This window comes from Candoia aspera, chromosome 2 (assembly GCF_035149785.1).
Source record: "Candoia aspera isolate rCanAsp1 chromosome 2, rCanAsp1.hap2, whole genome shotgun sequence".
Taxonomy (NCBI): Eukaryota; Metazoa; Chordata; class Lepidosauria; order Squamata; family Boidae; genus Candoia; species Candoia aspera.
In genome coordinates this window covers 163,976,238-164,001,625 of record NC_086154.1, presented here as the reverse complement: position 1 = coordinate 164,001,625, position 25,388 = coordinate 163,976,238, and the positions used below count along the sequence as shown (strand labels likewise).

Below are 25,388 nucleotides of genomic sequence, written 5' to 3'. Positions count from 1 at the left end.
TTGAAGTTGCAATATCAAACAGTCTTCTCCACCCTGTTCTTTCTTTTCAGTGGCACAAGAAGCTATTGAGTTCTTTGTTGTAGTTTCTCAGTTTGGTGTACCTCAGGCTGTGCTCGGAGTCCGTCGCATGCTCCCCCTGATATGGTCTAAGGAACCCGGAGTCAGAGAAGCTGTGTTGGATGCCTATAGGAGACTCTATCTGAACCCCAGTGGTGACTCTGAAAGGTTTGGCTTGACCCATTTCCATCAAAAATCACAGCGGAAAGGCACGATGCAAATTAAATATATACATCTACTAACTGAGTGGTAGTGGAGGGAATACAGAATCTAGCTACAAAGCTCACTATTCAGCATAGTCAGATCTAAGCTTTGTCTTGGCTGCCTTCTTGGTTTGAACTGTATTGCCCTCCTTAATAGACCCTGGACCCCCAAAAGAGCAAGGAGTGCAGACCAAGTGAAGAATGGCTAGTCTGGATTGTCCACATGCCCTACACCACGGAATGAATGCTTAGGTTACGAATCTGGATATACCTAACTAACTTTTGGGTAGAATGCCATGATGACAGAATTAAATAGAATTAACCCTACCTCTTCCTTCTTATCTTCTACACAGGACTCGAGCCCAGAATTTGGTGCAATCTCTCTCTCTCCTCATGGTTGATGCATCATTGGGGACTATTAAATGCCTTGGAGAAATTGTGAGTGTGTTTTCCCTTATAAAAAGCCATCTAGTTGCATTTGACTGGTATTCTTCATCTGAAGAACATAGGGGGCATAATCTCTGCCCCTAAATTGTCATCATGATTACCCATCTAAATTTTTATTCTATCACTTTAATCCTTTAGATTTTTGTAATGCCTGAGGTACTTAACTCAAACACAGATGTCACTAGGGCCTCTGCAATGTGTTTTCAAAATTAATTAATTCTTGTCGTGATCGGGACTTGCAACTTCCTGCCAGCTTCTCCATTGACTTGACTTGTTGGAAGCCAGCAGGAGGTCACAAGTTGCGGTCACATGCAGTCTTTGCTTAACAACCCATGATCCTTGCTTAATGACAGCAACTGGGACTGCTGGAATTGCAGTTGCTAAGCAGTGTGGTCACGTGACATCGCACTTTACAACTGCATTGCTTAGCGATGGAAATTCTGGTCCCAATTACCATTGTTAAGCAAGGACTACCTGTACTGGATCTTGGAAATGCTGAGAGCAAGTATATTCAGGATATCTACTACATACCACATATCATTTTGATTGATTGATTGATTGATTGATTGATTGATTGATTGATTATAAATTGATGTTGCCCTGGGCTTAGATCTTTCTAAAGGGAAATAAAGAATTTGGTGGCTATGAGCTGAATGATACCAAATAGATCAATGTCAGCTGCTGATTGGAAATTACAGGAGGAAAGTTATTGCCTTCAGATTCTGCTTGTGGATTTCCTGGAAAGACCTTATTAGTGGTTGTTTGGATCAGGATGATAAGCTAGAGAAACCTTTATTTCATGTTATAGGTCTGTAATCTGTATATGCTGTTCTAATTTCATTTGTGTCAGAATCAAATGTATCAAGGAAGTAAGATCAGGCACTCCCAAACTGACCGTCTTAAACCTCACTTCTGCATATAAGTTTAAAAGTGGGAGTAAACATTTGTTTTTCTGGTAATGCCTTGATATGTTCTTATCAATACAGCCCTATCCCCTTACTTTCATCCACTGAAAGAGAATTTATCCCTGCATGAATTAAGCTTTCCGTGTGCTCAAGTGGGTTAGGCATTCAGATGTGCCTTGTGTAAATCTCTACAAAGGAGGAAAAAGTCAAATCTATGCTCATTCCTGCTAATTCTGATGCAGCAACATTTATGGACTTGTGCTTGTTACCTTGAAGAAAGCGTAGGGAAGCCTTCAAAGTGCCAGAGTGGGCTTTTGCTTTGAGCTTGGGGGGCAGGAGTTGAATGTTATACTAGCTTTAAAAACTGCCTGGTTCCATTTCCTGACTACCTTTGTTGTTTCTTAGATCTCAGAGTTTGTGCAAAAGGATGAAATAAAGCCTACTGTGATTCAACTGCTCTGGGAAAAATTTACTGAGAAATTGCAGTGCTCAGGATTGGAACGCCACGCTGCTATCATGCTTCTAGGAATGATGGCACAGTGAGTCAGCTGTCTCTACATGGCTAATACATTTAGAAGATTCAGTATGATAATTGTATCACATGCAACATACCCTAAAGAATCTAGATCCCTGCTTCTCCCAAGGAAGCTTAGAGAAAGTGTTCTTACTTGGTATCTACTTGATCTCTCCCTACCCTTCAACTTATGAAGTAGAGGTTTACAACCTGGAGATACATATGTGGGTAAGAGAGAGTCACAAGGAAATTAGATTGCTGGTATTTGTTGAAAAAAAAAACTACATGAGAAAAGGCTTGTAGCGAATAAGGTTTTCCTGATATGGGTTACTTCTGCAACTGTTCTATCAGTTACAGTGGTGTGTTAAGATTCTACTGTCAAATAGTGATCCGTCCAACCTGCCCCTTCCCTCTGAAGCTCAACCTGCTGGTTTTTATGGAGGCAAGAGGAGGGAGGGCAGACACAGCAATTAAAGCAAAACAAAAAAAAAGTGGGAGCACTTAGGTGCCAGTCACAATTATTTTATTGTTGATTTTTAAAAACATCCTTGATCAAGGACACTCCGTGTGCATTGAGTCATTGAGTTTTTTCCAAAATGCATTAGCCCAACAATCAAATAATGTTGACCTGTACTTGGTGATCCCCTCTTTTTGCTTTTGTTTTGGAGGAGAAATATTTTTTGCCCTCCCTTTTGTTTTTTACAATTCCCCAAGAAGGGATAATAGTAAATTCTCAATATTAGATGTTGCATGTGCATTGTATTGTGGCTCTGTGGTGAAGACATTTGTTTTTAGATGTTATGTTACATAATTTGTGGTAAGGTTTGAAGATTAGAAGTTTCAGTGACTTACCCTGTGTGTAATTTGACAACTTTGCATCTCAAGGACTAAATGGCTTTGATACCTGCCAGCCTTATATTTATAACTCACCTCCTCCTCAGCCACAAAATGCCTAGCTTGTTGAACATTTCTTGAGAACTTTATATTATGTTATTGGCCTAATAAAAATACTGCGCTAATATAAATTTTACAATTTTTCTTGTCAGTAAGCTTTTGCTGTTGTGTTCTTAGTTTCAGTAACCCAATAAAATACATTACATTAAATGTATTATTTACAGAAAATGTAAATAATAGAGGTATAATCCATTATAAGAAATTAGCATTGATCCATTGCTTTGCTTCTATAAGACAACAAATATTGTAAGTTTTTGCTTTGGCGTTTCTAAGGTCACTTTGAAGATTTCTTTGAAGATTTCTGTAACATTTGGATCTAATGGGGGATTTTCCTGCCATCAACAGGGGGAAGCCTGAGATTGTGGGAAGTAACCTGGATGTTTTAATCACTGTGGGATTAGATGAGAGAATCCATGAAGATTATCGTCTTGCCCAGGAAGTGTGTAATGCCATCTCCAAAATTGCCAATAGCCAGAAGGTCAGAGTTTGCCTTTGATGAGACCAATATTTTATCTCATTTGTTTGGTCTGTGACCTATATACTGTGAATATAGATAGGAGAGCTAAGTTTGCCCATTTGTTAAGACCATGATGATTTTGTACAAAAGGTAGCAGTCTTGAACTTCTGTACAATATAGCTGGGATCATACAACAAACTGCATAATATGGTTTGGTTGGTTCAAGTTTAATGTCTTTATATTGTTTATATAAAATGGTAATACCCTGCCCTTCTAGCATGTACTGACTATTGAGAGCAGCTAACAACTGTTAAAACTACTACCAAGATTACTTCATTTAAAAGAAAAAGGCAAAACAAGTTTTAAAAAGTGTTTAAAAGGTTGCATATGGAATGTTGGCATGTACTTTAAACAATAGGTTCTGAGGCTGTCTTAGACAGCCATCAAGGAAAAATGATTCTGTCTCAATGGAGAGAGTTAAATGGGATGTACAGATTGAAATATAATCCATTTCACAAAGGACTTGTTTGCTTTAGCCCCGAAAGTGCCAGGCAACACCTTGCCTCAAGCTCTTTTACAACATAGCCTGTCACAAGAGTTAAAAGTAGCCCATGTGGGCTGAAAGAGATCTTGGGAAAGAACTATACACAAAGAGCTACAAGTGCCAGTCTTCATTGTCTCGTCCACCCCATGGTTTCTTTTGCAAGCATTAACATTGTTACCCGTAACACATCCACTTCTTAGATGTGGATGGCTCCAGCCACAGCAACTTCTGAGAGTCCAGGTGTTCAGTTGCATCTTGCCAAGGGTAAGTAAATAGTATCACTCTCTGATTCCAGTGGCAGCAATTCAGACATTCTAGGCCCTTATGCAAAACCTGTGAAACTGTCTGGCCCAGAGACCAGGGAAGTCCAGCACCGTCATTGATCTGGTATCATTGGAACTATGCTCTAATGATCTAACCAGCTGAATTTCAGCCTGCTCAGTTAAGTCATGGTGCCTATAAAGAATCTAATTACCTTCTTCAGGAATTTAAGTTCCTGTAGCCTCCAAGAGCTGTAGAAGAAGCAATGCTAGAGATGCTCTATCAAAGAAATGAATCAAAGGAAGTTAGTACATATTCTGACTGACATGATGATGATTCCACAAAAGGAGAACTGGGAGAAATTGGAAAATCTTGTCAAAGTTGTGTTGCTTCTCAGAAATCCTGCTTCCTGAAACAGATGGGGCTTGGGTGAGAGGCCACCTACCTGTCTTAGCTTCTATTCTGTGATACGCCCCAACAGCAAATTTGAAGAAGAACACCTAGGAGCACTGAAAGAAAGAAAACAGGGAAAGAAGAAAATGTCTACTTCTGTCTTCACTGTTTTACCTAATAGTTTGTTTAAATGTTTGAATCCATCCCAACTAGAAGCCGCTTAATGATTCACAGAGGAGCAAAGAAGGAACAGCCTGAAAAGGACCAGTTTTCAGGCTCAACTGAATTTACTTTCTCTCAGACTCATTCATTCTTTCTCACAAAAGGCCTCTTTCAAGACCCAACTGGACTTTGAGAGCAGTAGATAATGAAGATCTGGTCTCCAAGCGCCAAGCCACATACTTACTGATACAAAACACATTAAAATGTCCATCGCATGGAAAGAAAGTAATGATTCATTCTTCATTGTGGCCTCTGCATCACACTTACCAGTTCTGTGCCTGTACAGAAGCCCCACCAGTAGCCTTCTAGAACTACTGCGGTTCCTGCACCCTGCTGCGCTACCCTTTACCCTCCAAAAGGCCACAGATAGTCAAATGCTGCTAAGCAACAATTTGTGGAAATTCTGAGTAAAATCTCATCTTAAAGTTCTTAGATTATTTTAATTGAGCTGATTTGGCAATCTTGGAAGCTGTGGTATAGAGACTAGGATTGTCTTTAGAGGAGTTGTGAGCATAAATCTAAATCAGAATTCAGTCCCAATTAACCCTGAAATTATTACTAAAAAGCAAGTGGGAAATATTCTTCATTTCAGGAGTCGGTTTTTAATCTTTTCTGCCAGGATTCACTACCACAATCTGGGGAGGACTTAGGGGCCATAAATATGGGGTATTGAGTGCTATGTTTATAGTTTCATGTGTTTTTATTCAATCTCCATAGCCATGGGCCATTACATCCATTAATATTAAACAAATGCGATTAGAACAAGAAAGCTTAATAAACCTTCACTCTGTGACGTGGCTTCATTAACAAGTGATAAAAGGGCTATTTTTTTCTTCATCTGAATTGCCCTGAGAAATTGTCCACCTTTTTTCAAAAAATTTCTCATGGACTGATAAATGTAACTGGCAATACAGAAGATAATATGGTAAATCCTCAACCTGAGAATAACTACGAGGGCAGAATCTTTGTTCAGTAGGATTCACTGATATCTGCCTTGCTCACTGCTATGGCTGTAGTTTGTAATCTTATGCTGTAAATGCTTGGTGAGTTTTATACAAGGTTATATTAACTCAAGTGAGAACCTAGTTTTCACTCTATGCTTACCCTTCCTCGGAGCTGTTATATGTGTTATATATATTAAACTGAATTCCCACATTCAGGGTCTTGTCCCATGGTACTGTGGATGCTTAAAGAAAATCTAAGGGCCCTAAAAAACAGACAAAAAAGAACAGTAGATAGATAATATATTAAACTGACCAAGTTAATTAGGAAGAGGGAAAAAAGTATACATAAAATACAGTAAGTAGATAAAAGACAATAGTGCTGCAAGATTCTCTGAATAATATTTGTGTTTATATAAAGGATTGTCCCTAGAAAATTACCTTTTATTTAAGGGGAACCTAGCACAGTAGGGGGAGGCAAATGCCAACCCGAAATACTTTATAGCAAAAGTGTATGTATGTACAATTATTCTGGAAGAAAGTGGGGAGATAGATGGGAGGGGATGTCTTAGTTTAGGAGATTTAATAATTAAAATAAAACAGGATGTCACTTCAGGATAGCCCCTTGGATTTGAGAACATACTTTAATGAGTTAGAATAGCTTTTCTTTCTCCTTTTTAGTAATGTAGGAGGGAATGAGAAGTTTGATAGAATGGAGTCACTTTGGGCAGAATGTTTAAGGAACACATTTAGGCATTTTGTTTGAAAAGGCAGGATGACTCTGATTATCTTAAGCAGAGGGCTTTTGGAGTTGACCAGGCTTCGTATTAGCAGGATAGTTTGAATTTTGAAATGGCAGACTTTCCTATTTTATTTAATTCCCAATTCAAAATTGATAGATGTGAGGGTTAAGAAAATATAAAGGGTATGCAAGAACGCAGGCACATACAGTCTAAAACTTATTTATAAATTCTCCTTTCTTTTGACTTAGTGAAAGTGTTAAAATCAGCACAAGGTATTACTTGAAGCTGCTTCCAAAATGCTTGCCTTCAGGCCTGGCCTGTAGTTTTAACAGGGAGAAAGGTTTGGGGAGGAAAAAAACAATTGGGGCAATCTGAGATGCTTCCAAAAGCTCATGTACGTATGTCAGAAGTACGGTATGTCTGAGTTCTGTAGCAGGATCTTCTCTAATTAGTGATGGGGCTCCTCCTTTCAGTATATAGGAATTTCAAAATGGACTAAGAAAGCACAGATTGGCTTTGCTTTCAATAAAGGAAACAGGAAAAGTTCTGCTCGATAAGACTAATGTCATCCTTCCCCTTTCACGCAGTCTGACCTTGGGAAAAGCACAACTCCCTTCCGACTTCCACAGTCTCACCTACTCTTCAAACGTCTGCATGAGGCCGTAACTGCGGGTGAGTTGGTGAAGCTAGGAGAAGAAGGTAGGCATAGATACAAGCATGCTGCCTTGTCTGATCGCATGCCTATCTGTCTCTTTTTCCCTAGGTTTCACTCATTCAAGTGCACACTGGGTTCCATTTACTGAGAGAGCAGTTGCCCTTATCTACCTGTTAGCAGAAGGACCTGAGGAAATATGTGCTCAGATCTTGCAGCATTGTAGCCAACAAGCCCTGGAAAAGTTGCAGGAGTTTGATACGGCAGGTGAGTTGGAGATGAGAGTATTCCCCACTTTGGGCAAAGTCTGCTTGGGATGCTTGAGGCAGGTGACTTAGAAGAGGCATGGCTAGGGTGGGCAGCAAAAGTTCAGAAGCTTAAGGTCCAGAAAAGAAAAAGAGAGGGTAAATGTACAATTAAAAAATGTGTCTGCTCTCCAGAGTCTGGATCTTCTTCCAATGAAGCGACTGGTGATTCCAACACAATTGATGCCATTATGTTGACACATTTGGTCTCCCTCGCGGGGGATGTGGCCTTGCAGCAGCTCGCGCACCTGGAGTTGTCTGTAAGCAATGAGCTACGCAGGCGCCATGTCCTTGGGGAAGAACAAGAAGCAAAGGAACAGGCTGCCAGCGCTGTAAAAGTCCAGAATGGCAAGGTGAGGGCTAGAATTCTTCTCTGTGTCCACTTGCCTGGAGTTATTTCAAAGGTCCCCCTGCAGGTCACGTCACTCATCTGATTGTTAAATGCTGGAGATTTTCATAATTTGGGGCAGGAACCTTTGCTGAGCATACCCTTCTGCAGCAATGCTCAATTGTAATTGTGAGGAGCAGCGATATACACTGAAGAAATCATGAGTGCCTTCGCTTTTTCTTGCTCTTCAGACTGCCTTGCTTTCTTCCCTCTACGCAGTGTCCTCGGAATGACACCACGATGGAGGAGGACCTAGGCTTGGTTGGGGCCTCTGCTGAAGATGCAGAAACGGAGCTCATCCGTTCCATTTGTGAGACAGAGCTCTTGGATGGTAAATATGGAGGCTGAGTAGGATTTTTTCCTTCTTGTTCCTGAATTTTCCACTTGCTTTTTGTGGCCTACTGGGTAAGAAATTGAGCTACACACACATACACAAATCCCTAGTTTTCAGTTTCTGCCATGAACCCAGTGAGGTAGCGCTACGCCAGCCTCAAATACTAGAATATGGAATGTTAGGCTGTATTGAAACAACATCAAGAACTTCAGAGGCTGAGCGTATTGAATATTCCTCTCCTGCTGTTCATGCTTTTCAGTGGCTGAAGCCAGTCCTATTATGGGCAACTTTAAATGAATTACCTTAAATATTGAATTGCAATTGTTTCTTTATACTTGCCTAAAGTATGTGTTATGCGTGCCTAGGAGTTAAGCCATGAGGATTTTTACGCTGTGCTACAGAAAGGTTTAACGTTCCCTAGAACGATCAGCTTTCCTACCATCTCTTACTTTATAGGAAAACAGCTGCTTTCAGCCTTTGTTCCCCTTGTACTCAAGATTTGCAACAATCCAGGACTCTATAGTGATCCAGCACTCTCAGCAGCTGCCGCGTTGGCCCTGGGAAAATTCTGTATGATCAGGTATGATCTGTGAGGAACTTTTCTTCCAAATCCTTTTTGCTGACATACCAGTACATGTTTCCTCCTGCAGCTGAGAGTCTTCTTACTGATGAACTGGAAGTTTACGTACTTTTCATTTCCATGCAGCACAGAATTTTGTGACTCACATTTGCGGCTCTTCTTCACAATTATGGAGAAAGCCACGCTCTCCAGTGTACGTGCAAATCTCATCATTGCAGCTGGAGACCTGGCTATCCGCTTTCCCAACTTGGTGGAACCTTGGACACCCCACCTCTATGCCAGGTAATTCTTGGGTAGCAAGGACTCTAATCTGGAAGCTGAAGAAATATGCTAACCAGCTGGATGTAGCATGAAGGCCTTTCCAGGAGCTGAAGCCTTCAGAAGGTCTGATAGGGCACCCCACGATGTGGCTTGGTTTTGTTTCTTAGGTTGCGGGACCCTTGTCAACATGTCAGACGGACAGCTGCTATGGTGATGACTCACCTGATCCTAAAAGACATGGTGAAGGTGAAGGGGCAAGTGAGTGAGATGGCAGCTCTTCTCATTGACCCTGAAGATGAGATTGTTCGTCTGGCTCGGAATTTTTTCACTGAACTCTCTAACAAAGTAAGGAAAGAGGCCTCACGCTAGACTCTCAGAAATATACAGCCTACATTACTCGTTGCTATGCTGCTAAGTTTCAAATAATGCTTTATGGAGCACATAACTGAAGCATGGCTGCCTTTTCTAAGTCCAAAATAGAAACTTTGCTCTCTGTCCTTACGGAGCAGGCTGTAACAGTTTGGGACACAGCCAGATAGGCTAGTCAGAATGCAAAAGGCATTTAATCACAAAGATACTGTGTCAAATATGGGGCATTTATATTGAACTGAACCATAGTCTTGGCTTATTCTAAATGGCCCTATTTGTTTCAGCAAATAATTATATAGAAATATAAGCACAGTTTTCACTAAGGGGCAAAAAAACTGTGTGGCTTTACAGCTACCTTTATGCATCTCTCACCAAAGATACATATAGTACAGACATTCCCATCATTCTGTTCCCTTTTAGGATATGATGGCTGGGGAATTCTGGGATGCCAAAACTGAGAAACAATTATGGCATTCTTCTAATCAGGCACAGATGCTGTCTTCACACATATGCTAAATACGTCAGCCTCTGTATCAGCAAACTACTTATTTTAACATTTCTCCCAGTATGTATCTACGCCTGCTGTTTTTCAACATTCTTAACGGCATTCATGACTTCCTTTTCATCATTTTTTTTTCTTGGATATTAACATTTATAGTATTCGCTTCAATCTCACTCTTTTACATATCACAATCATTCTCATACAAATCTCTAAAATATTTTTTCCATCATTCCCTCACTTCAGTTTCACCCCAACTCATTTCACTGCTTTTATTTTTTATTGTTTTCACTTTGCTGGAAGCTCCTTGAATAATCTTTTTTTCATGTGCTTGAAAACAATTCCATCCAAATTGCTGTGTATTTTCACTCCCCCTTTTGAACTTAATTTTTTCTTGCTCTCTTTGACTGTAATATTTGCAAATTAAAACTACAGCCTCTTTCCTACTCAACCAAGCACACTTTTTCACGCTTTCCATTAGCTTTAGGTCTACAAACTTCTGTGGCATATAATTCTTTTCACTCCATTCCAAAAAGCTTCCACGTTTTCTTTTCTTATATCCACTCTCGATTCAATCTGGTGACTAATCTGTTTTATAAAACTTTTTCATGTAGAACTCATACTTTCACTTCCTACAGTCATACTACTTTCACTCAAGTGTCTTTCGCTTCTTTCTGTTTCTTCCATGTCCATTTTTTCCTGAGATCCACTCTACATTTTCAAATAATGGTCTATCCCACATTCAGAAGCTATCATCACCCTTTTATCCTTTGCTAATTCTCTTGAGCGTTCATCATAAACAATAAAAATCCATCATGCTTTTTGGTTCGTTCCTTTCCTATGTGTAATTATGGAGAGACCTATGGTTGCACTACATATTCAAAACAGGCCTTCTTCTAAGCAGATATTCACCAATCATTCACCATTCTTACTCATTTTTTCAATCTTCGGATGGCCTTTTCTGTATTCTCTTCTCATTCTCATCTATCCATTCTTTCATCTAACAGAATAATTTATTTGTATCATAGTCATCTAGAATGTTGCGAATTCCCTCTTCCATAACCATCATTTATGGTTCTTCCATAATCATCATCCAATGGAGTATAACATGCACCGCCACCAACATAGGTTCCTACTTTCATATATACCCACAACAACCAGATGACACCCATTCCTATTTTCTGATCTAACTTTAGTCTTTTTATTCACAATTAAACCTACAACTTCACTTCCCTGTGTATATTCTTCAACTCTACATCATACAGTCAGGCCACCTTCATTCAGATCTATTATATCCTTTCCCTTTGTCTTAGTTTTCAAGACACATTTTTTCCTTTTGTCAATTTCATTTATTAATTCATGTTCCATACCTCTGTATCCTCTTACATTTGTGCATACAGTCTTCCACATGCCATGGTCATTACCAGATGGCCTCACAGATATTGACTTCGAGCAGCCCTCATGGATTTGTTCAGTCAAAACTTCCATATAATGCCTTTCCATGAGATAGAGAAGGTATAACCAAGGTTACTGGCCATAATCCCGCTCATGCCACATGCATGACTATGTACCCTGTATATATCCTGCTAACGGTGAGGAGGTACCGCTCAGTTTCAGTACGTTTGAGGCAATGTGCCACAAGCACAGCCAAAGTTCACTTTTACCTTAGGCACCCTCATTCTGTTCTGTGCAAGCTCGAATCTCATCTCTGGAGACTACCTTGTAATCCAACATACTGTTGCCTGCCTTCCACCAATACAAAGTACAGGGAAACTAATCTCCATTCTGAAGAGGTCCATTTGAGACACACTACATTAGTAAGGAAGTTCATGTGTTCAAATTGAAAGAGGTCTGCATTCTTCCAGTAGCAAAATGGGGCTGGTACTGGATTAATTTCAAGCATTAGAAAGGTCTCAATTTTTTTTCTCTCTCCACTCAGTTTAGTAAGCAGGCAGTCCGCTTAAGATAGGCACCACTCAATTAAATCCTGATCCTTTCCACCCTGCTGTTCTGGAGATTATTGTGGGTCCTTGCTCATAACCAAAGCCTTCTTTCCTACCCCAAAAGCATTAATTAGAATCAAACTGCCATCCAGCATATTTCGGTGCACATTTACCAGGAACCACTCCAACTGAACAGAAAAGTCTTATTTCAATGTAAATATGCATTTCACTAAAGGGAGTAGCAGCATCATGTTGTGATCGTAATTTTTAAAGAACAAAATGTTCTGTTCCATTTTTATCCTCACCCCCCCAAAAAGCCCCCACAGACAACAGGAAAAATGATTAAAAGTATATGGTCACTTGCACCCTAAATTATTCCCTGACACAAGTCCACTAGAGCAGCCAAGGGGACTTCATTCATAGAAGATGACTCAGGTTATGAGTTCAGTGTTAACCACATGCCTAGTTCTCTTACAAATAGATTTTCCATTTTCTTGTATTTTTTTACATTTTTTTTTATCAAACTGTGTCCCTTCTCCTTTTAATGGTTCATTAAACTATCCTAGGGTAAGTTTTTATGAAAGGTGATACGCAGATATTTTAAACACTGTAAATGTTTAAAATGAGCCACCAAAAGGCAAAAGATGCAAGTTGTCAATCCGAAGGAAAGCTCTGTTGACTGACAGTTTTATTTCTTCTCCCAAAATATCCTTTTCCGTTTATTTTCTGTAGATGACGTGAGCTTTTCCCAAGGTAAAATGGAATCTCTTTCCAGGCGTGGCTACTGAATAAATGTGTCTGACTTGTCTTGATCTTAGCATCTGTATTTTGCCCAGTAGTTTCTCATATAGGTCCAGCCCTGTCTCCAAGGCTGGACAGGTTCAAGAGTTGAAGAAGCTCCACTCTTTATTTGCAATGCAGGATAATGCTGTTTACAACCTGCTCCCAGATATCATCAGCCGCCTCTCAGATGCAGACTCTGGCATAGAGGAGCAGCCTTTCCATACCATTATGAGGTAGCCTTTTTTTTTAGATTTTCCTTCCCCTCAACACCCTTACATGTCATGCCTAAGGCACTGAGCTTCCTTAGTACCTAGAATTACTTGATATATAAAATGGGAGACAAAACGGCATGTCAGATTATGGAGTGCAAGTCTGTTTGGGATTATATGGAACGCCTGGAATTCTTGAGAGGGAAAAAATAAAAGAAGCATTATTGCCTTTGGATATTGCTTGTGGATGACCTAGCAACCGAATTTCTTGATCTAACCAAACAAGAAATTGGATCAAGAAATCCAGTCTCAAGAAATTCCTCAGTTTGCCTCCTGTTTTAAGCAATACTGAGAAGAACAGAAAGCTGACATTTCAGAAAACCTCAGAATCTTCTTGTATTTGCAACAGGAGAGATTAAAATGCTGAATGTTAGTTCTCAAACTTTTTTTTATTATTATTCCTTCTCCTTTCCTCCACACCCTGCCTCCAGGCAACTTTTCTCTTTTATCACTAAGGATAAGCAAACGGAGAGCTTGGTAGAGAAACTTTGTCAGCGATTTCGAACTGCTCGGTGAGTAAGGAATTGCTAAAGGAATGAACGTTCTGTATGAGAGTATCTGTCAATCCTTTGGAACTTTTAATTGAAAGATGTGGCCTCTGGAATGAGAAACCCAGTAGAACAGATTTAGAGAGAAAGGATACATTCTCCTCATAAAGTAAAACGATATGGAGTCACAAAGACCAAAAACTAGCTGTGCTGCTCTCTATCTATCAGGATGCAAACAGTGTGACATCAATTGTGGTTACACAGTGGCTGGGGCTTCCTGTCCTGTGCATAGGGTTAGAGTGGGGTCTCCTCAGATGATAATATTTAAGGGAGAGGACCTGGAGCACACCCACCCTGTCTAACCAAATGGGACAGGCAGATACCCTCAAGGGAGAGGCGGTCCCACAAATAACCTGGTCCTATGTGATGTAAGGCTTTAGGGTTAAAGGTACCTTGGATTGCACCTGGAAGGTAACTGGGAGCTAGTGCAGCTTATGCAGCAGTGGTGTAACTTGGGTGAATCGCAGGGCACCCAAAACTTCATTTGCTGCTGCATTCTGGCCAGGTGGTGACTAAGGCATGAATGACCATAAGTAAGGCTTCCTGGTCCAGGAATGGGTGCAATTGGTACACAAGATGAAGTTGTGCAAAGTCTCCTGATCATGGCTGCCACCTGCTCTTCCAGCAGGAGCCATGTGTCCAGGAGGACTACCAAATTCTGCACCAGGTCTGTCTGGGATATTGTAACCTGGTCCAGTATCAGAGATGTCAACTGTCCTGAAACCAGGGGATCAAAGACCCAGAACCACTCCATCTTGATGTAATGGGCAGAAGGAATAACCTTGAATAACAGGAGGAAGAATCACAACCAGGACAATGGTCAGATAAAAGAAATTTGAGTCCAGGCCAGATCTGTAACCTGAGTAAGCATCTCAGACAAGACCCTCCCTAGCTCTCACAAAGATAGAGAGGGAAGGGGGAAGCACATTCAGATTTGCAAGATTCTGTTACTATAGGTTTATACTGTAATAAAAGTAGTATTAGTTTAGTGACTTTGGTTTCCTAGTCTGGCCCACCTTGGAAGGCTGACACTTGCTAGGTTTGAGTGCAGCCAAGTTCTCTCCACCCAGAACCTTACAGCCTCCAGAGACGAAGCACGCACCTGAGCAGCATCACTTGCCTGGCATGGAGTGGAGATCCCATGCTGCCGAATGACCTTTTCCAGTGGCTAGATATAGGTGTTAAATAGGAGGGGAGAGAGACACGAGCCACTCCCCTGTTAATGCAGGGGAGAGGCACCCTACATAACAGGGGCCTAGGGCCGGACCTCTCCTCCCCTGCCAGCACTGACTGGTACCAGCCACGGAGAAAGGAGGAGAAACACTGCAAAAAAAGTGCCTCCCAATCCCCAGAGCCAGTCCAGCAAGTTACCATGGTTGATGGTATCAAAAGCCACCAAGAGATCCAGGATGGACATACCACCCCTTTCATGAGCCTTCCAAAGGTCATCCACAAGTGCTACCAATGCTGTCTCAGTACTGTAGCCTGGGCTGAATCCTGCCTGAAAAGGGTCCAGATAATCTTCTGTTGATCTCAGGTTGAACTTGACCATAAAACTCATCAACTTCTTTTGTATCAGTGGTTGCAGCATAAACTTTGATATATTAAATAGTTGTTTGTGAAGTATAATTGATATTATTCCCAAGTACTGACTTCCCAAGTCCTTCCTATGAAAGTAACGCTATTCATTCTTTGTTTTTCATGTCCTGAGTAGTAAATGGAATGAACTTCTGACTGAAAGTGCCTAATTTCAGTCCATTTCAGTTCACTGATGCTTAAGATACTAGAGCACAGTCAATTCATTTATCTTTCACTGTCCTGAGCTTTCCCATGTTCATCTACCCTATGTTCCATGTTCTCACTGTAATTATGTCTTTGCAAAAAAAAAAAAAGTTGCTTTCCTGCATGGCAGCCTCAGCAACTAAACATCTCAAAGGCTTTAATCTAACTGTGTCCTAAATATCTTTTGTACTCCTGAAAGATCCTCAGCCCTTCCTCGGTAGCATGTTGACTGCCATCCAACCTGAGGGACCCATCATCCTTCCCTTTATATTGTCTATTCATGTGGTTTTCTTCGTAAAATGCAGAAGGGGTTTAGTATTGTCTTCACCTGCCCAGTATGAAATGATGCCTTTGCCATTGTCACTGAAATTATCATCTGCTTCATCATATCTATACTGGTGCTGCCTGATAAAAGTGCCTGCTTGCTTTAGCTGGGCAGCTGGAATGACCTCACACTTTGGGCAGCCTGGCTGGCATGCAGGTAGTCCTTGAGTTACAACCATTTGTTCAGTGACTGTTCGAAGTTACGGTGGCACTGAACAAATGGTACTTATGCCCGGTCCCTGAAGTTATGGCCATTGTAGCATCCCTGCAGTCACATGATCAAAATTCAGGCGCTTGGCAGTCCATCTGCACTTACAACCGCAGAGACATTTCAACTCCCCCCACCTGCCTATTTCCCCCCATCTCTGCCCTTTTGGCCCCCTGCACTCCGTGGCCCCTGCCACCCTGCTCTCCAAGGTCATGTGTGATGGTTTCCTCATGAGACCTGGGGAAGAAGGCATCTCATGGCCAGCAGCTGCGTCACAAAGGGCCCGGCTGGTCATGCCTCAGCAGCAGCAGGAGTAAGAAGATGGTGAAGGTCAGCTGGGAGAGGCAGAGTGCAGGGCGGCTGGGGCTTCCAGAGGCGGATGCAGCTTCTCGCTGCGCTGTGGCTCAGAGGCTTCTTGCAGCCCCAGAGCTGCGGTGTGCCAAGCAGCCCCTGAGCCACACATCTTGGGGCTGGGAGGGACCAAGCCAGGAATGGCTTAGATTGGAATGGGTCCTCAGCTAACGACCAGTGGGAGTTGGTTAATGACTGCAACAGAGAGTACCAGGATTGCTGTCACTAAGCAATGTGGTCACGTGACATCGAGATTTACAACCACCTTGCTTAGCGATGGAAATTCCCATCCCAATTGCCATCATAGCTCGAGGACTAGGTAAAGGTAAAGGTTTCCCTTGACGTAAAGTCCAGTCATGTCCGACTCTAGGGGGCGGTGCTCATCTCCGTTTCTAAGCCTTAGAGCCGGCGTTGTCCGTAGACACTTCCGGGTCATGTGGCCAGCATGACGACACGGAACGCCGTTACCTTCCCGCCGAAGCGGTACCTATTGATCTACTCACATTTGCATGTTTTCGAACTGCTAGGTGAGCAGGAGCTGGGACTAGCAACGGGAGCTCACCCCGTCGCGCGGTTTCAAACCGCCGACCTTCCGATCGGCAGCTCAGCGGTTTAACCCGCAGCACCACCGCGTCCCTAGCTCGAGGACTACCTGTATATTTATATATACATTTCCAGTGTTCACTCATCCTCCCAGCCCCAGTGAGGCAATATAATAGAACTGGGAGGAGGGGAGGCTGGGGCTGTGTGACAATTCTAGCATACAGGCAGTCCTCGCTTACTGACTGCAATTTGGACAGGCAACTCTGTCACTAAGCAGCACAGTTGTCAAGCACAATGTCACGTGACTGTGCTGACTTACAATGTCAGTTCTGGCTGTGGTCATTAAGTGCAATGTCATGTGATATGACTTCCTGCTAGCTTCCCTATTGACTGCTTGTCGAAAACCGGCTGCGAAGGTTGCAAATGGCGATCATGTGACCATGGGACACTGCAGTCATAAATACACACCAGTTGCCAAGAGCCCGAATTGCAATCACGTAACCGCAGGGACACTGCAGTGGCCACAACTGTGAGGACCCATTGTATGTCTTCTTTTTCAGTACTGTCGTAGCTTTGAACAGTCACTTAATGAGTGGTCAGTCAGTGAGGACTACCTGTATTATCCTGCTTATATGGAAACTATGTAATTATTAGAACTTATACTACTCACGCCATTATGAATGCCTTTCTTAAGATTTAGAATGACTGTATTTACTTACTGTAAAAGTAAATACATTTTTGCACTGGGTTATTGCCAGCCTGTGTCATAACTTGAGATCAGTGCAGGCAAATTCAGGGATTTATTTCTTTGATTTTCAAAGCAACCATTTTTTGTGCACTGTTCACTACTGTGTTAGAGCAGGCGCATGTCCCAAAGCCTCGTCCCTGAGCTATTTTGTGAACTTTCCAAACTAGTCTCTTAGAGAAGAGTGATTTGGCCAATATGAAAGCTGTCCTAGAAACTGAAGAGGCAGGCAGCCAATAGACCAGGATGTTTTGTAACAGTTCCTTTTGTCAAAGTAAATCTGTAATCCAGTCAGACATATATGTGCACAGTAAGTTTTGCCACCTTCCACCAAACATTTCCCCTTTTCATTATTGCTTCGCCATTTCTGAAAATAAGTCATACCTAGTCTTGATTTTCCATTAATAACCCCAAATTTATATTCTATCTGTTAGAACTATGTTTGGCACAGGCTGTCACTGAAAATAGCACGAGGTGCTGATCCAGGTACTACTTTACCTCATATCTGGTTATTGCTGTACTTGGTGTTCATTCTGTCCTAGGTAATCGACCTGTATCTGGGTTGATCTCTGTAGACTACGTTAAAGGATAGCATGGGGGTTGTCTTTTGAATTTGGCCACCTCTTCCCTTCAAGCATTCCTGTTACCAGTATACGAGCTAGAAACGTTGCTACAGTCAAAACCAGCATCAGTTTCTCCACCTCTCCTTCCATCTGTGATTCCAACAGTGCAGTCAGACAGGGTGGAAGAGGAGCCCCAGCCCTTTGGATTGCACATCAGAAATGAAATCTGTGATAGTTCTCCTAATGATTCTTACTGCCATTGCTTTGGCTTCTGTGTCAATGATCAATGACCTCAGAAAGATCAATTCTATTTTACCACCAGGATACTTTGCTCCCAGCCATATTCTGCAATTCAGTCCACAAATCAGAGCTCTGTGAACTGTTTTCTCCTTTTAAATGTTTTTTTCTTCTACATATCCAAGACTAAATGCTTTGTTTGTTTACTATCCCCATTCTATCCAGAACTCTACTCGTAGAAGGAAACTATTTCAGTGCCAAGACAATTGGCAAATTGTTACTTCAAATGAGTGGATTCAGATTGGTGGGTTCTTACTTTAAAAGTTGGCATCCTTCCCCCTTTGACTGGCACCCCAAATTATCTTCTCCTGCTCTCCCTGAGGAGATAATCAAGCTACTGAATTAAGGGAGACATATAACTGACGCTAAGCAATAAACACTGTGGATGTTCACCCTCCTCTTAGTGCTTCATAGCATCTAAGAAAGATAGCAATTTGTTTCTCATTCTGTATCTTCGTGATCTGAATTCTACTCTGCTATTCCAATGTGTCTTTGGTCTAAGTTTATTGTGGGTATTCATTCTGGGTATGCATGTGTACTACATTCTTACTCATTACTGTTATGGCTGTCTTTTGTTTTACCTGCTTTGTTGTTTATTGCCCAGAGTCTTAAATGACTGGGATAGTCTATAGATACGTTAAATAAATAGGTTTATGACTGGGATAGTTTATAGATACATTAAATAAATAGGTTGATTACACACATTCAGAAATTCCAGATGGTATCAACTTCAAGCATCTTTTCTCTTCGAACAGGAGACTGGGTTATCCCACAGGACTTAAAAGTTGCTTATTTTCACAGAACCATCAAGCATGCATCAAACACTACAGTATTTTGTTTTGAATCAGATTGGCTCAGCTATACCAGTACTGAGTGCTAATCTTCAAGCTTGCAACTGCCCAGAGATGATTCATCAAATGTGTGACCTTTTCTAATCATTGTCATTTCTAATCACATGACATGGGTAACTAGCTTCTTGGTGGAAAAAAATTTACTAGCTTCTCCCATATGATCTCTGTGCTTTCTGTGTTCTATTTCTGTATAATTAGTACAAGTCCAGCCTTCATCCCTTGTATGTGTTATCATATATAGAGGTGATTTTGAATTCTTTCACCAGCAGCACACATCTACATAGTGAGAGGTGATAGCAGTGGGAGAGCAAGGGTAAGAATCACCATCAGGTTCTCACAGATTATGGCATTATGGCCTTGACCACCATTATGTTTGCCTTTGAATGCAGATGTTAGGAGGTTTTATTTGCTTTGTGGCTTCAACCAGATGTCATCTCTCATTACCACCAAACATTCTGACTTCTCTTTTCTGATGGGGGAGAGGGGACAGAGGGGGGGACTCATAAGAAACCAGACTTTCCACAATCTAACCATGAATAATTCCAGAAGTTGGGATATGCATTCCAAAGGCCTGAAGAGCTCACGCTACTGGGTTCCTCAGGAAACATGATTATACATGAACTCCTGGTGATTCTTCAATTCCACATTTTCCTGTTCATACTCTTGGATCATAGCTGTAAAGGTGATGTCACACAATATCACAAATATGTGTGTGTGTGCGCGCATGCACACGCGTGTACACACACAAGCATAAGGGAGGGGGATTCATTTGAAAACCCCTCAATAATCACAATAATCCTTGCTTTATAGCAGCAGGTAAAAAAACAATCATAGATCTCTGGGAGATCTATTTCTATGTAAGTGGTCAGTGCTCTGTTTTTTTAGTTTCTCCCATTCATCTTATCACCAGAGTGCTTGTCAAGCTTCGGAAAGGCAGAACTGCATGCATCCTTGTAATACCCCAATGGCCTAGACAGCCACAATGAGTTCTCCTTTGCTAGGGACCTTCAAACATGCTGGACCGTCATCAGTGAGAGATGATGCTCTGCTGGACCTGCACTGAAAGCAGGTTGGACTTTGGCTTCTTCCAACTCTATAATTCTGTTCTGTGCTTCATCAAACTCTGATTTTGAGGCTTTTCCCTACAGGACAGTATTTTGTCTCAGTGTCAAGGCCAGCCTCAAACTCTGCACCTAACAGCATGTAAAACTGGTTGGTTATAAAAAGTTCTACTTCTGTCAGTTTAGTTTTCGAATCTTCAGAAAATCATCCACTTCATGTCTTTACAAGACGAAGTGAGCTACATCTCAGCCTTTGCAGGTTTAACGTAAGCATAGCTATTTCTTGTATAGTTGATTTGGTTTTAACATTTTATGTGTCACTTTAAGAAATTGTTTTTCTTGAGCTTTTCTGAAAGCTTTATTAGTTGCAATCTCGGTTTTCCCCCACAGTGTTGGTGGTACTTCTCGTACTCTTTCATCCACAGCTGCTCCATAGTCTTACCATTAGCCACCATTTTTCCCATGATGGAGCCTTTCTGTACTGCTGACATTAACATCTGAACTTTCAAAGCCCGAGTCTCTATTTCTGTCCACCTTATCTCTGAAGATGGCCTTTTGATAACAATTACATTTGCCCAACTTGCTAATGAACTATGAATTTATTAGACCTCTACTTCATGGGGTATAAGGACACGGAAATATGAGCTAATTCTACCTGAACCTACAGCAATTTCTACATGAGCCAGAACACAGTCCTCATAGTTTTATTTCTACACCTTACCACTCTTACAGAATCTTCCCTTTGATGTAAACATGTTGAAAGGGACCATACTAGCTACTTCCATTACACAAAATCAGTCTGCCTTACACAAAGACTATCTCAAGATTTCTTTTATTAGGCTCTTGATGCTATCTTAATCCGTTAACATGGCTCCAAATACCCTCCACTGTTTCACTAGGATAATGGTTATGGCTGTACTATTTCCAGGAATAAAAAAGGCTGGTGTTTAGTCTGTATTGTCAATAGCATTTAGGTGCCTGGCCTACAGCAGATGAAAGCTTTGGATGAAAGATGAAAGCTTATACTCCATTTTTTCATAATTGTGCCTGCCCTGTGAATTCCATATCATGTTTATATAGAGTCCGTGATAAATAGCAAGAGTGTAACTGAGGTCATTCAAGTTGACATCAGTGCACTCATTCACACAATCCACACACCCCTCCCTCATGGCAAGTGCTTCTTTCCTACTGGGGTAACAATGGTGGTCTAGGAACTAAAGGAGTTCAGTGAGATCTGGGTCTTTAGGGGACATATCCTCCTAAAAGGTCTGCTAGAGAATGTTCTAGAAGGTTGAAACCTCCATGTGTGGGAATATATAAACACACTTGAATAACATGATTACAAGCCAGCAACCTGTTGTTCTCTTGAGTAAATTAAGCCTGAACCTCCCTGGTTTCAAAATACAGTCAGATCTGTTTCAGTTCTGAGCTAGCTGTTGCAGAGCTCAGTAAGTCTCCTCCTCATGCCCTAGTTCCAGACCAGAGAGAAAAGATACAGAGTAAGCTTCCTTCAGCTCAGAACAGAATAGAACACCATCTTCCTTAGCAGTTCCAAGCCTGGAGCTGGAAATTTCCTGATCCACACAGTGCAATTCAGAAATGAAGTATAGATTCATGATCAAAGGTCTCCCTTGTCATCTTGGCAACCTTTTTTTTTTTCTTTGCCAGCTAGGCTTTGTCAACGATCAGTTTGAATCCCAGTGGTCATGAACAAATATTTTGCAGCATCATGCCTTCAGTTATGTTACTGTTATCTTCCTCTTTCATTGCCCTTTTTCTTTCCTTCCTCTTAAGCTGTGAAAGTACCTTACCTATCTTATTTGTGAGGGAAGGAGCAGCTACATTACTTATCTTGTATAAAGACAGCTGATTTACGATTATTTACGATAATATGTAATCCCAGAATGAAGCCACATGATGGATTGGATCCAAACTGAGTCAATTAAGGATGGATTTGAAATCAGTAGGATCCAAGTGCAGCAAACATGTATTTACTCTGTACAGAGAAAATATATTAATGTTAGTGTTGGGCTCTAGAATAACATAGATGAAACATGAAACAGTTATCTACAGGAATTAAAAAATCCATGACATCTACAGCTGTAACCATTGTGTGGGTATCTTCTTATGGGTATCTGATTGGCCTCTGCAGGAGACAAAACACTGAGCTACATAGGTTTTTAGTGTTATTCAGCAGGATTCTTTTGTTCTTAGTTTATTTACTCTTGCTGTGTTATCACAGCTTTGGCCACTTCTTGGTTTTGTTTTGTTTTGTTTTGTTTTTGTATGTTTTGTCCTTCCTTATGCGGTCTCATACTTTCTGCTCCAGTGCATTTTGGGAGCAAGGCTTCTCCCTGTGTTTCAGTTTAATGTGATTTTCAATCTGTTTGGTGGATAAAGCAGGTCTTGACCACTGAAGCCACATTATTTTTCTTCCTTTTTTTCAGAACAGAGCGCCAGCACCATGATCTGGCCTACTGCCTTACCTTACTCCCTCTCACAGAACGAGGGCTCCGTAAGATGCAAGACAACTTTGACTGCTTTGCTGATAAACTCCAGGACTCAGCAGTCTACAACTACTTCCTGGTTGTGTTGGGCCGGGTTCGTAGGGTGGCCACTAAGCCAGAGATGAAGGTGAGGGTTGCCTCTTTTTCCAAACTAGCCAGATAGTATGCGCCATCTTTATTTGTGAAGCAAAGAAAAATGAAAAATATTTCACTGCTGGATCATGGATGTATAATAGTTTCTCATATATCAATTTCTGTTTCTCCTCTGCACGTGGTATCATTCATCAGGTTCTTATTGAAGAATTTGAGCAGAAGCTCCAAAAGTGCCACCACAGGGGCCTGGATTCCTTCACTGAAGCTCCACAGGAGTCCATATGCCAAGAAGGCAGCAACCCTTCTGTGCTGCAATCAGTAAAGAAAGTAGCATCACGTATGTCTGCAGGTTACCCTAACATTTCCTAATTCAAATAATAAATAATACTTGTAGCAAGAAATAAATAAATCCTATATTTGACCACTAAATTAAGTTGCGATTTTCACTATTGACAGAGTATTTTGCAACATTTCAGAATGTGCTCTAAGTTGTTATGGGATGAGGAAAAATGGTACCCAAGGTAGGGTTGGACAAAAGATGTAAGGAAGGTCTAGCAAAGTACACAGAGAATTCATGAACATGACTTTTCACAATTGGTATAGAGCACCATCTGGCATGCCCATCCTCCCATATTACTTAATTTCGTAGATTTGTAGAAGAATATCTAGTTTTCCTATGAAGCAATAAGAACATAACTTACTTGCCTTTTTTAACTGAAGGTTGAAAAACCTTTGCAATGATTTGATAGGATAATGACTACTGGAGATTGCAACATGCTTCTCTCCAGTGCTATACTTACCAGCTGTTCTGCTTCCCATACTTAGGAGACAGCAGTTGGTTGGAATACTCCCTGGTGGAAGTACATTTTGCAATACTTTATAGACTGGAAATTTACATATAATTGTATGTTAAATGCTTGAAATCACCCAGAAGTAATATTACCTTGCTTCCTTTACAAAAAGCATAAAAGTTAAGTATGATTCCTGCTGATTTAGGCAGTTTTCTTTGGAATAATACGGGACTGACTTGCAATTACTTGATTGTTTGTTTGTTTGTTTGTTTTAAATGTCCATTTCCTTTCTTAGGATCCTGTCGGCGACCTCTTCGGGCAGCCAACAGAAACACTGACTCTTCCTTCATGTCTCCTGAGCCCAGCATTGCTCGATCCCAGAGGAAGACTTCCAAACCAAAAGTTTCCATTGTTTTCTCCAGTGATGAAGAGAATAGCCTAGATGAAGGTGAGAATATTTTCTGTCCGAATTTAAGATACCGGAGTAGTCAAAACGTATTTGTGAGCTTATCTTTTAGGGAGACCAGAATACAAGAATAATTTTTGTGTGTTTATTTCATCAACCCTAGTTAAGCTCTGGATTGTTTCATAAAATAAATATGAGCTGGTTGAATATGCTGTCCATTGCTGCGTCTTCTGCATATGCCAGTTCCCCAAAGGCCATCTAAGACTTCTTTCTTCTTTCAGAACTTGATGCTGAATTGACAGCAGAGGAGACACCTAGCAAAACAACTCCCATTTCTCGTGCATCTTCTCGCCGTGCTCGATGATTACCTGCCTTTTTGTTGATTCTGTTGGTTAATGGGAACAAAAGCTCCCAGGATTTCTGAATGACTTCACTCCTCCTTTTATATCCGATAAAGTTACATGAAAGGTTACTTTAGGCTTCAAGGTTTGGCATCATGAGGATTGCTTACCCACATGGTTGATAGATCAGGATGTGCATTTCAGTAAATCTATGTTCTGATTATTATTCTGTATGTTGACTTAGGAACATGACTGGAATTCGCACGTGTGCATATTAACTGCGTAGGAAATTTTTGAGAACTATAAAAATGTGTCTTGATAAATGTAACCCAGTTACTATGCATACACTAATTAAAGAGTTGCACTAACATACATAAAGTACACAGAATCAGAATGTTCCTTTAGGGAGTAACCAAAATACCTTTTTGTTTGTTTGGTTTTTTTGATGGAAGTAAGTAACCAAATTAAAAAACGAAATAAAGCAAAGTGCAAGTTAAATAAGACAAAAAAAACTAATTGTAATCATGTAAAATAGAAAGAGCAAAAGAGCTTTTTTAAAATAAGAGCTCATGGCAATAAGTGCATCTTGGCTGGGTTCAAATGAATTCAAACTTTCAGGTTCTACATAGCCATCACACAGGAATCAGTCAAAAACAAAAGCAGTAATGGAAAATCGAAAGCAAGGCAAATGTACAGCTCTTGGTTTGATGATTCCTATCTGTTCCAAGTAAAAGAAAAAGAGGAGAAATGTTCTCTCAGAAGCACATGTGCACAGATGCTCTTGAATAGGAGTGGAACTCAGCCTGCAGAAGACTTCCAGATTAAAGGGTCCTGAACAACTTGGGGTGGAGGGGCAAAGATGCCTGTTTAAGTTCCAGATGGGTTGGTCTATCTAGAAGCTGGAAAGCAGCTGAGAATACAGTAAAACCTCAATTTTGCAGACTAACTGGGGA

General features: G+C 41.0%; 1 protein-coding gene across 1 annotated transcript in view; it reads left to right on the top strand.

Annotated features, from left to right (window-relative positions):
• Positions 1–24,954, top strand: part of NCAPD2 (non-SMC condensin I complex subunit D2) — a 36,623-nt gene extending 11,669 nt beyond the window's left edge. Inside the window, exons 15-31 of the mRNA XM_063294700.1 lie at positions 51–225; positions 614–698; positions 2,018–2,151; positions 3,426–3,558; positions 7,229–7,313; positions 7,405–7,560; positions 7,734–7,951; positions 8,206–8,317; positions 8,777–8,900; positions 9,027–9,182; positions 9,329–9,506; positions 12,894–12,988; positions 13,456–13,536; positions 22,745–22,931; positions 23,093–23,234; positions 23,984–24,136; positions 24,376–24,954. Coding sequence (XP_063150770.1) covers positions 51–225; positions 614–698; positions 2,018–2,151; positions 3,426–3,558; positions 7,229–7,313; positions 7,405–7,560; positions 7,734–7,951; positions 8,206–8,317; positions 8,777–8,900; positions 9,027–9,182; positions 9,329–9,506; positions 12,894–12,988; positions 13,456–13,536; positions 22,745–22,931; positions 23,093–23,234; positions 23,984–24,136; positions 24,376–24,458 — 2,297 coding nt within the window. The 3' untranslated portion in view covers positions 24,459–24,954. The remainder of the gene's footprint in view (positions 1–50; positions 226–613; positions 699–2,017; positions 2,152–3,425; positions 3,559–7,228; positions 7,314–7,404; positions 7,561–7,733; positions 7,952–8,205; positions 8,318–8,776; positions 8,901–9,026; positions 9,183–9,328; positions 9,507–12,893; positions 12,989–13,455; positions 13,537–22,744; positions 22,932–23,092; positions 23,235–23,983; positions 24,137–24,375) is intronic.
• Positions 24,955–25,388: the final 434 nt, after the last annotated feature.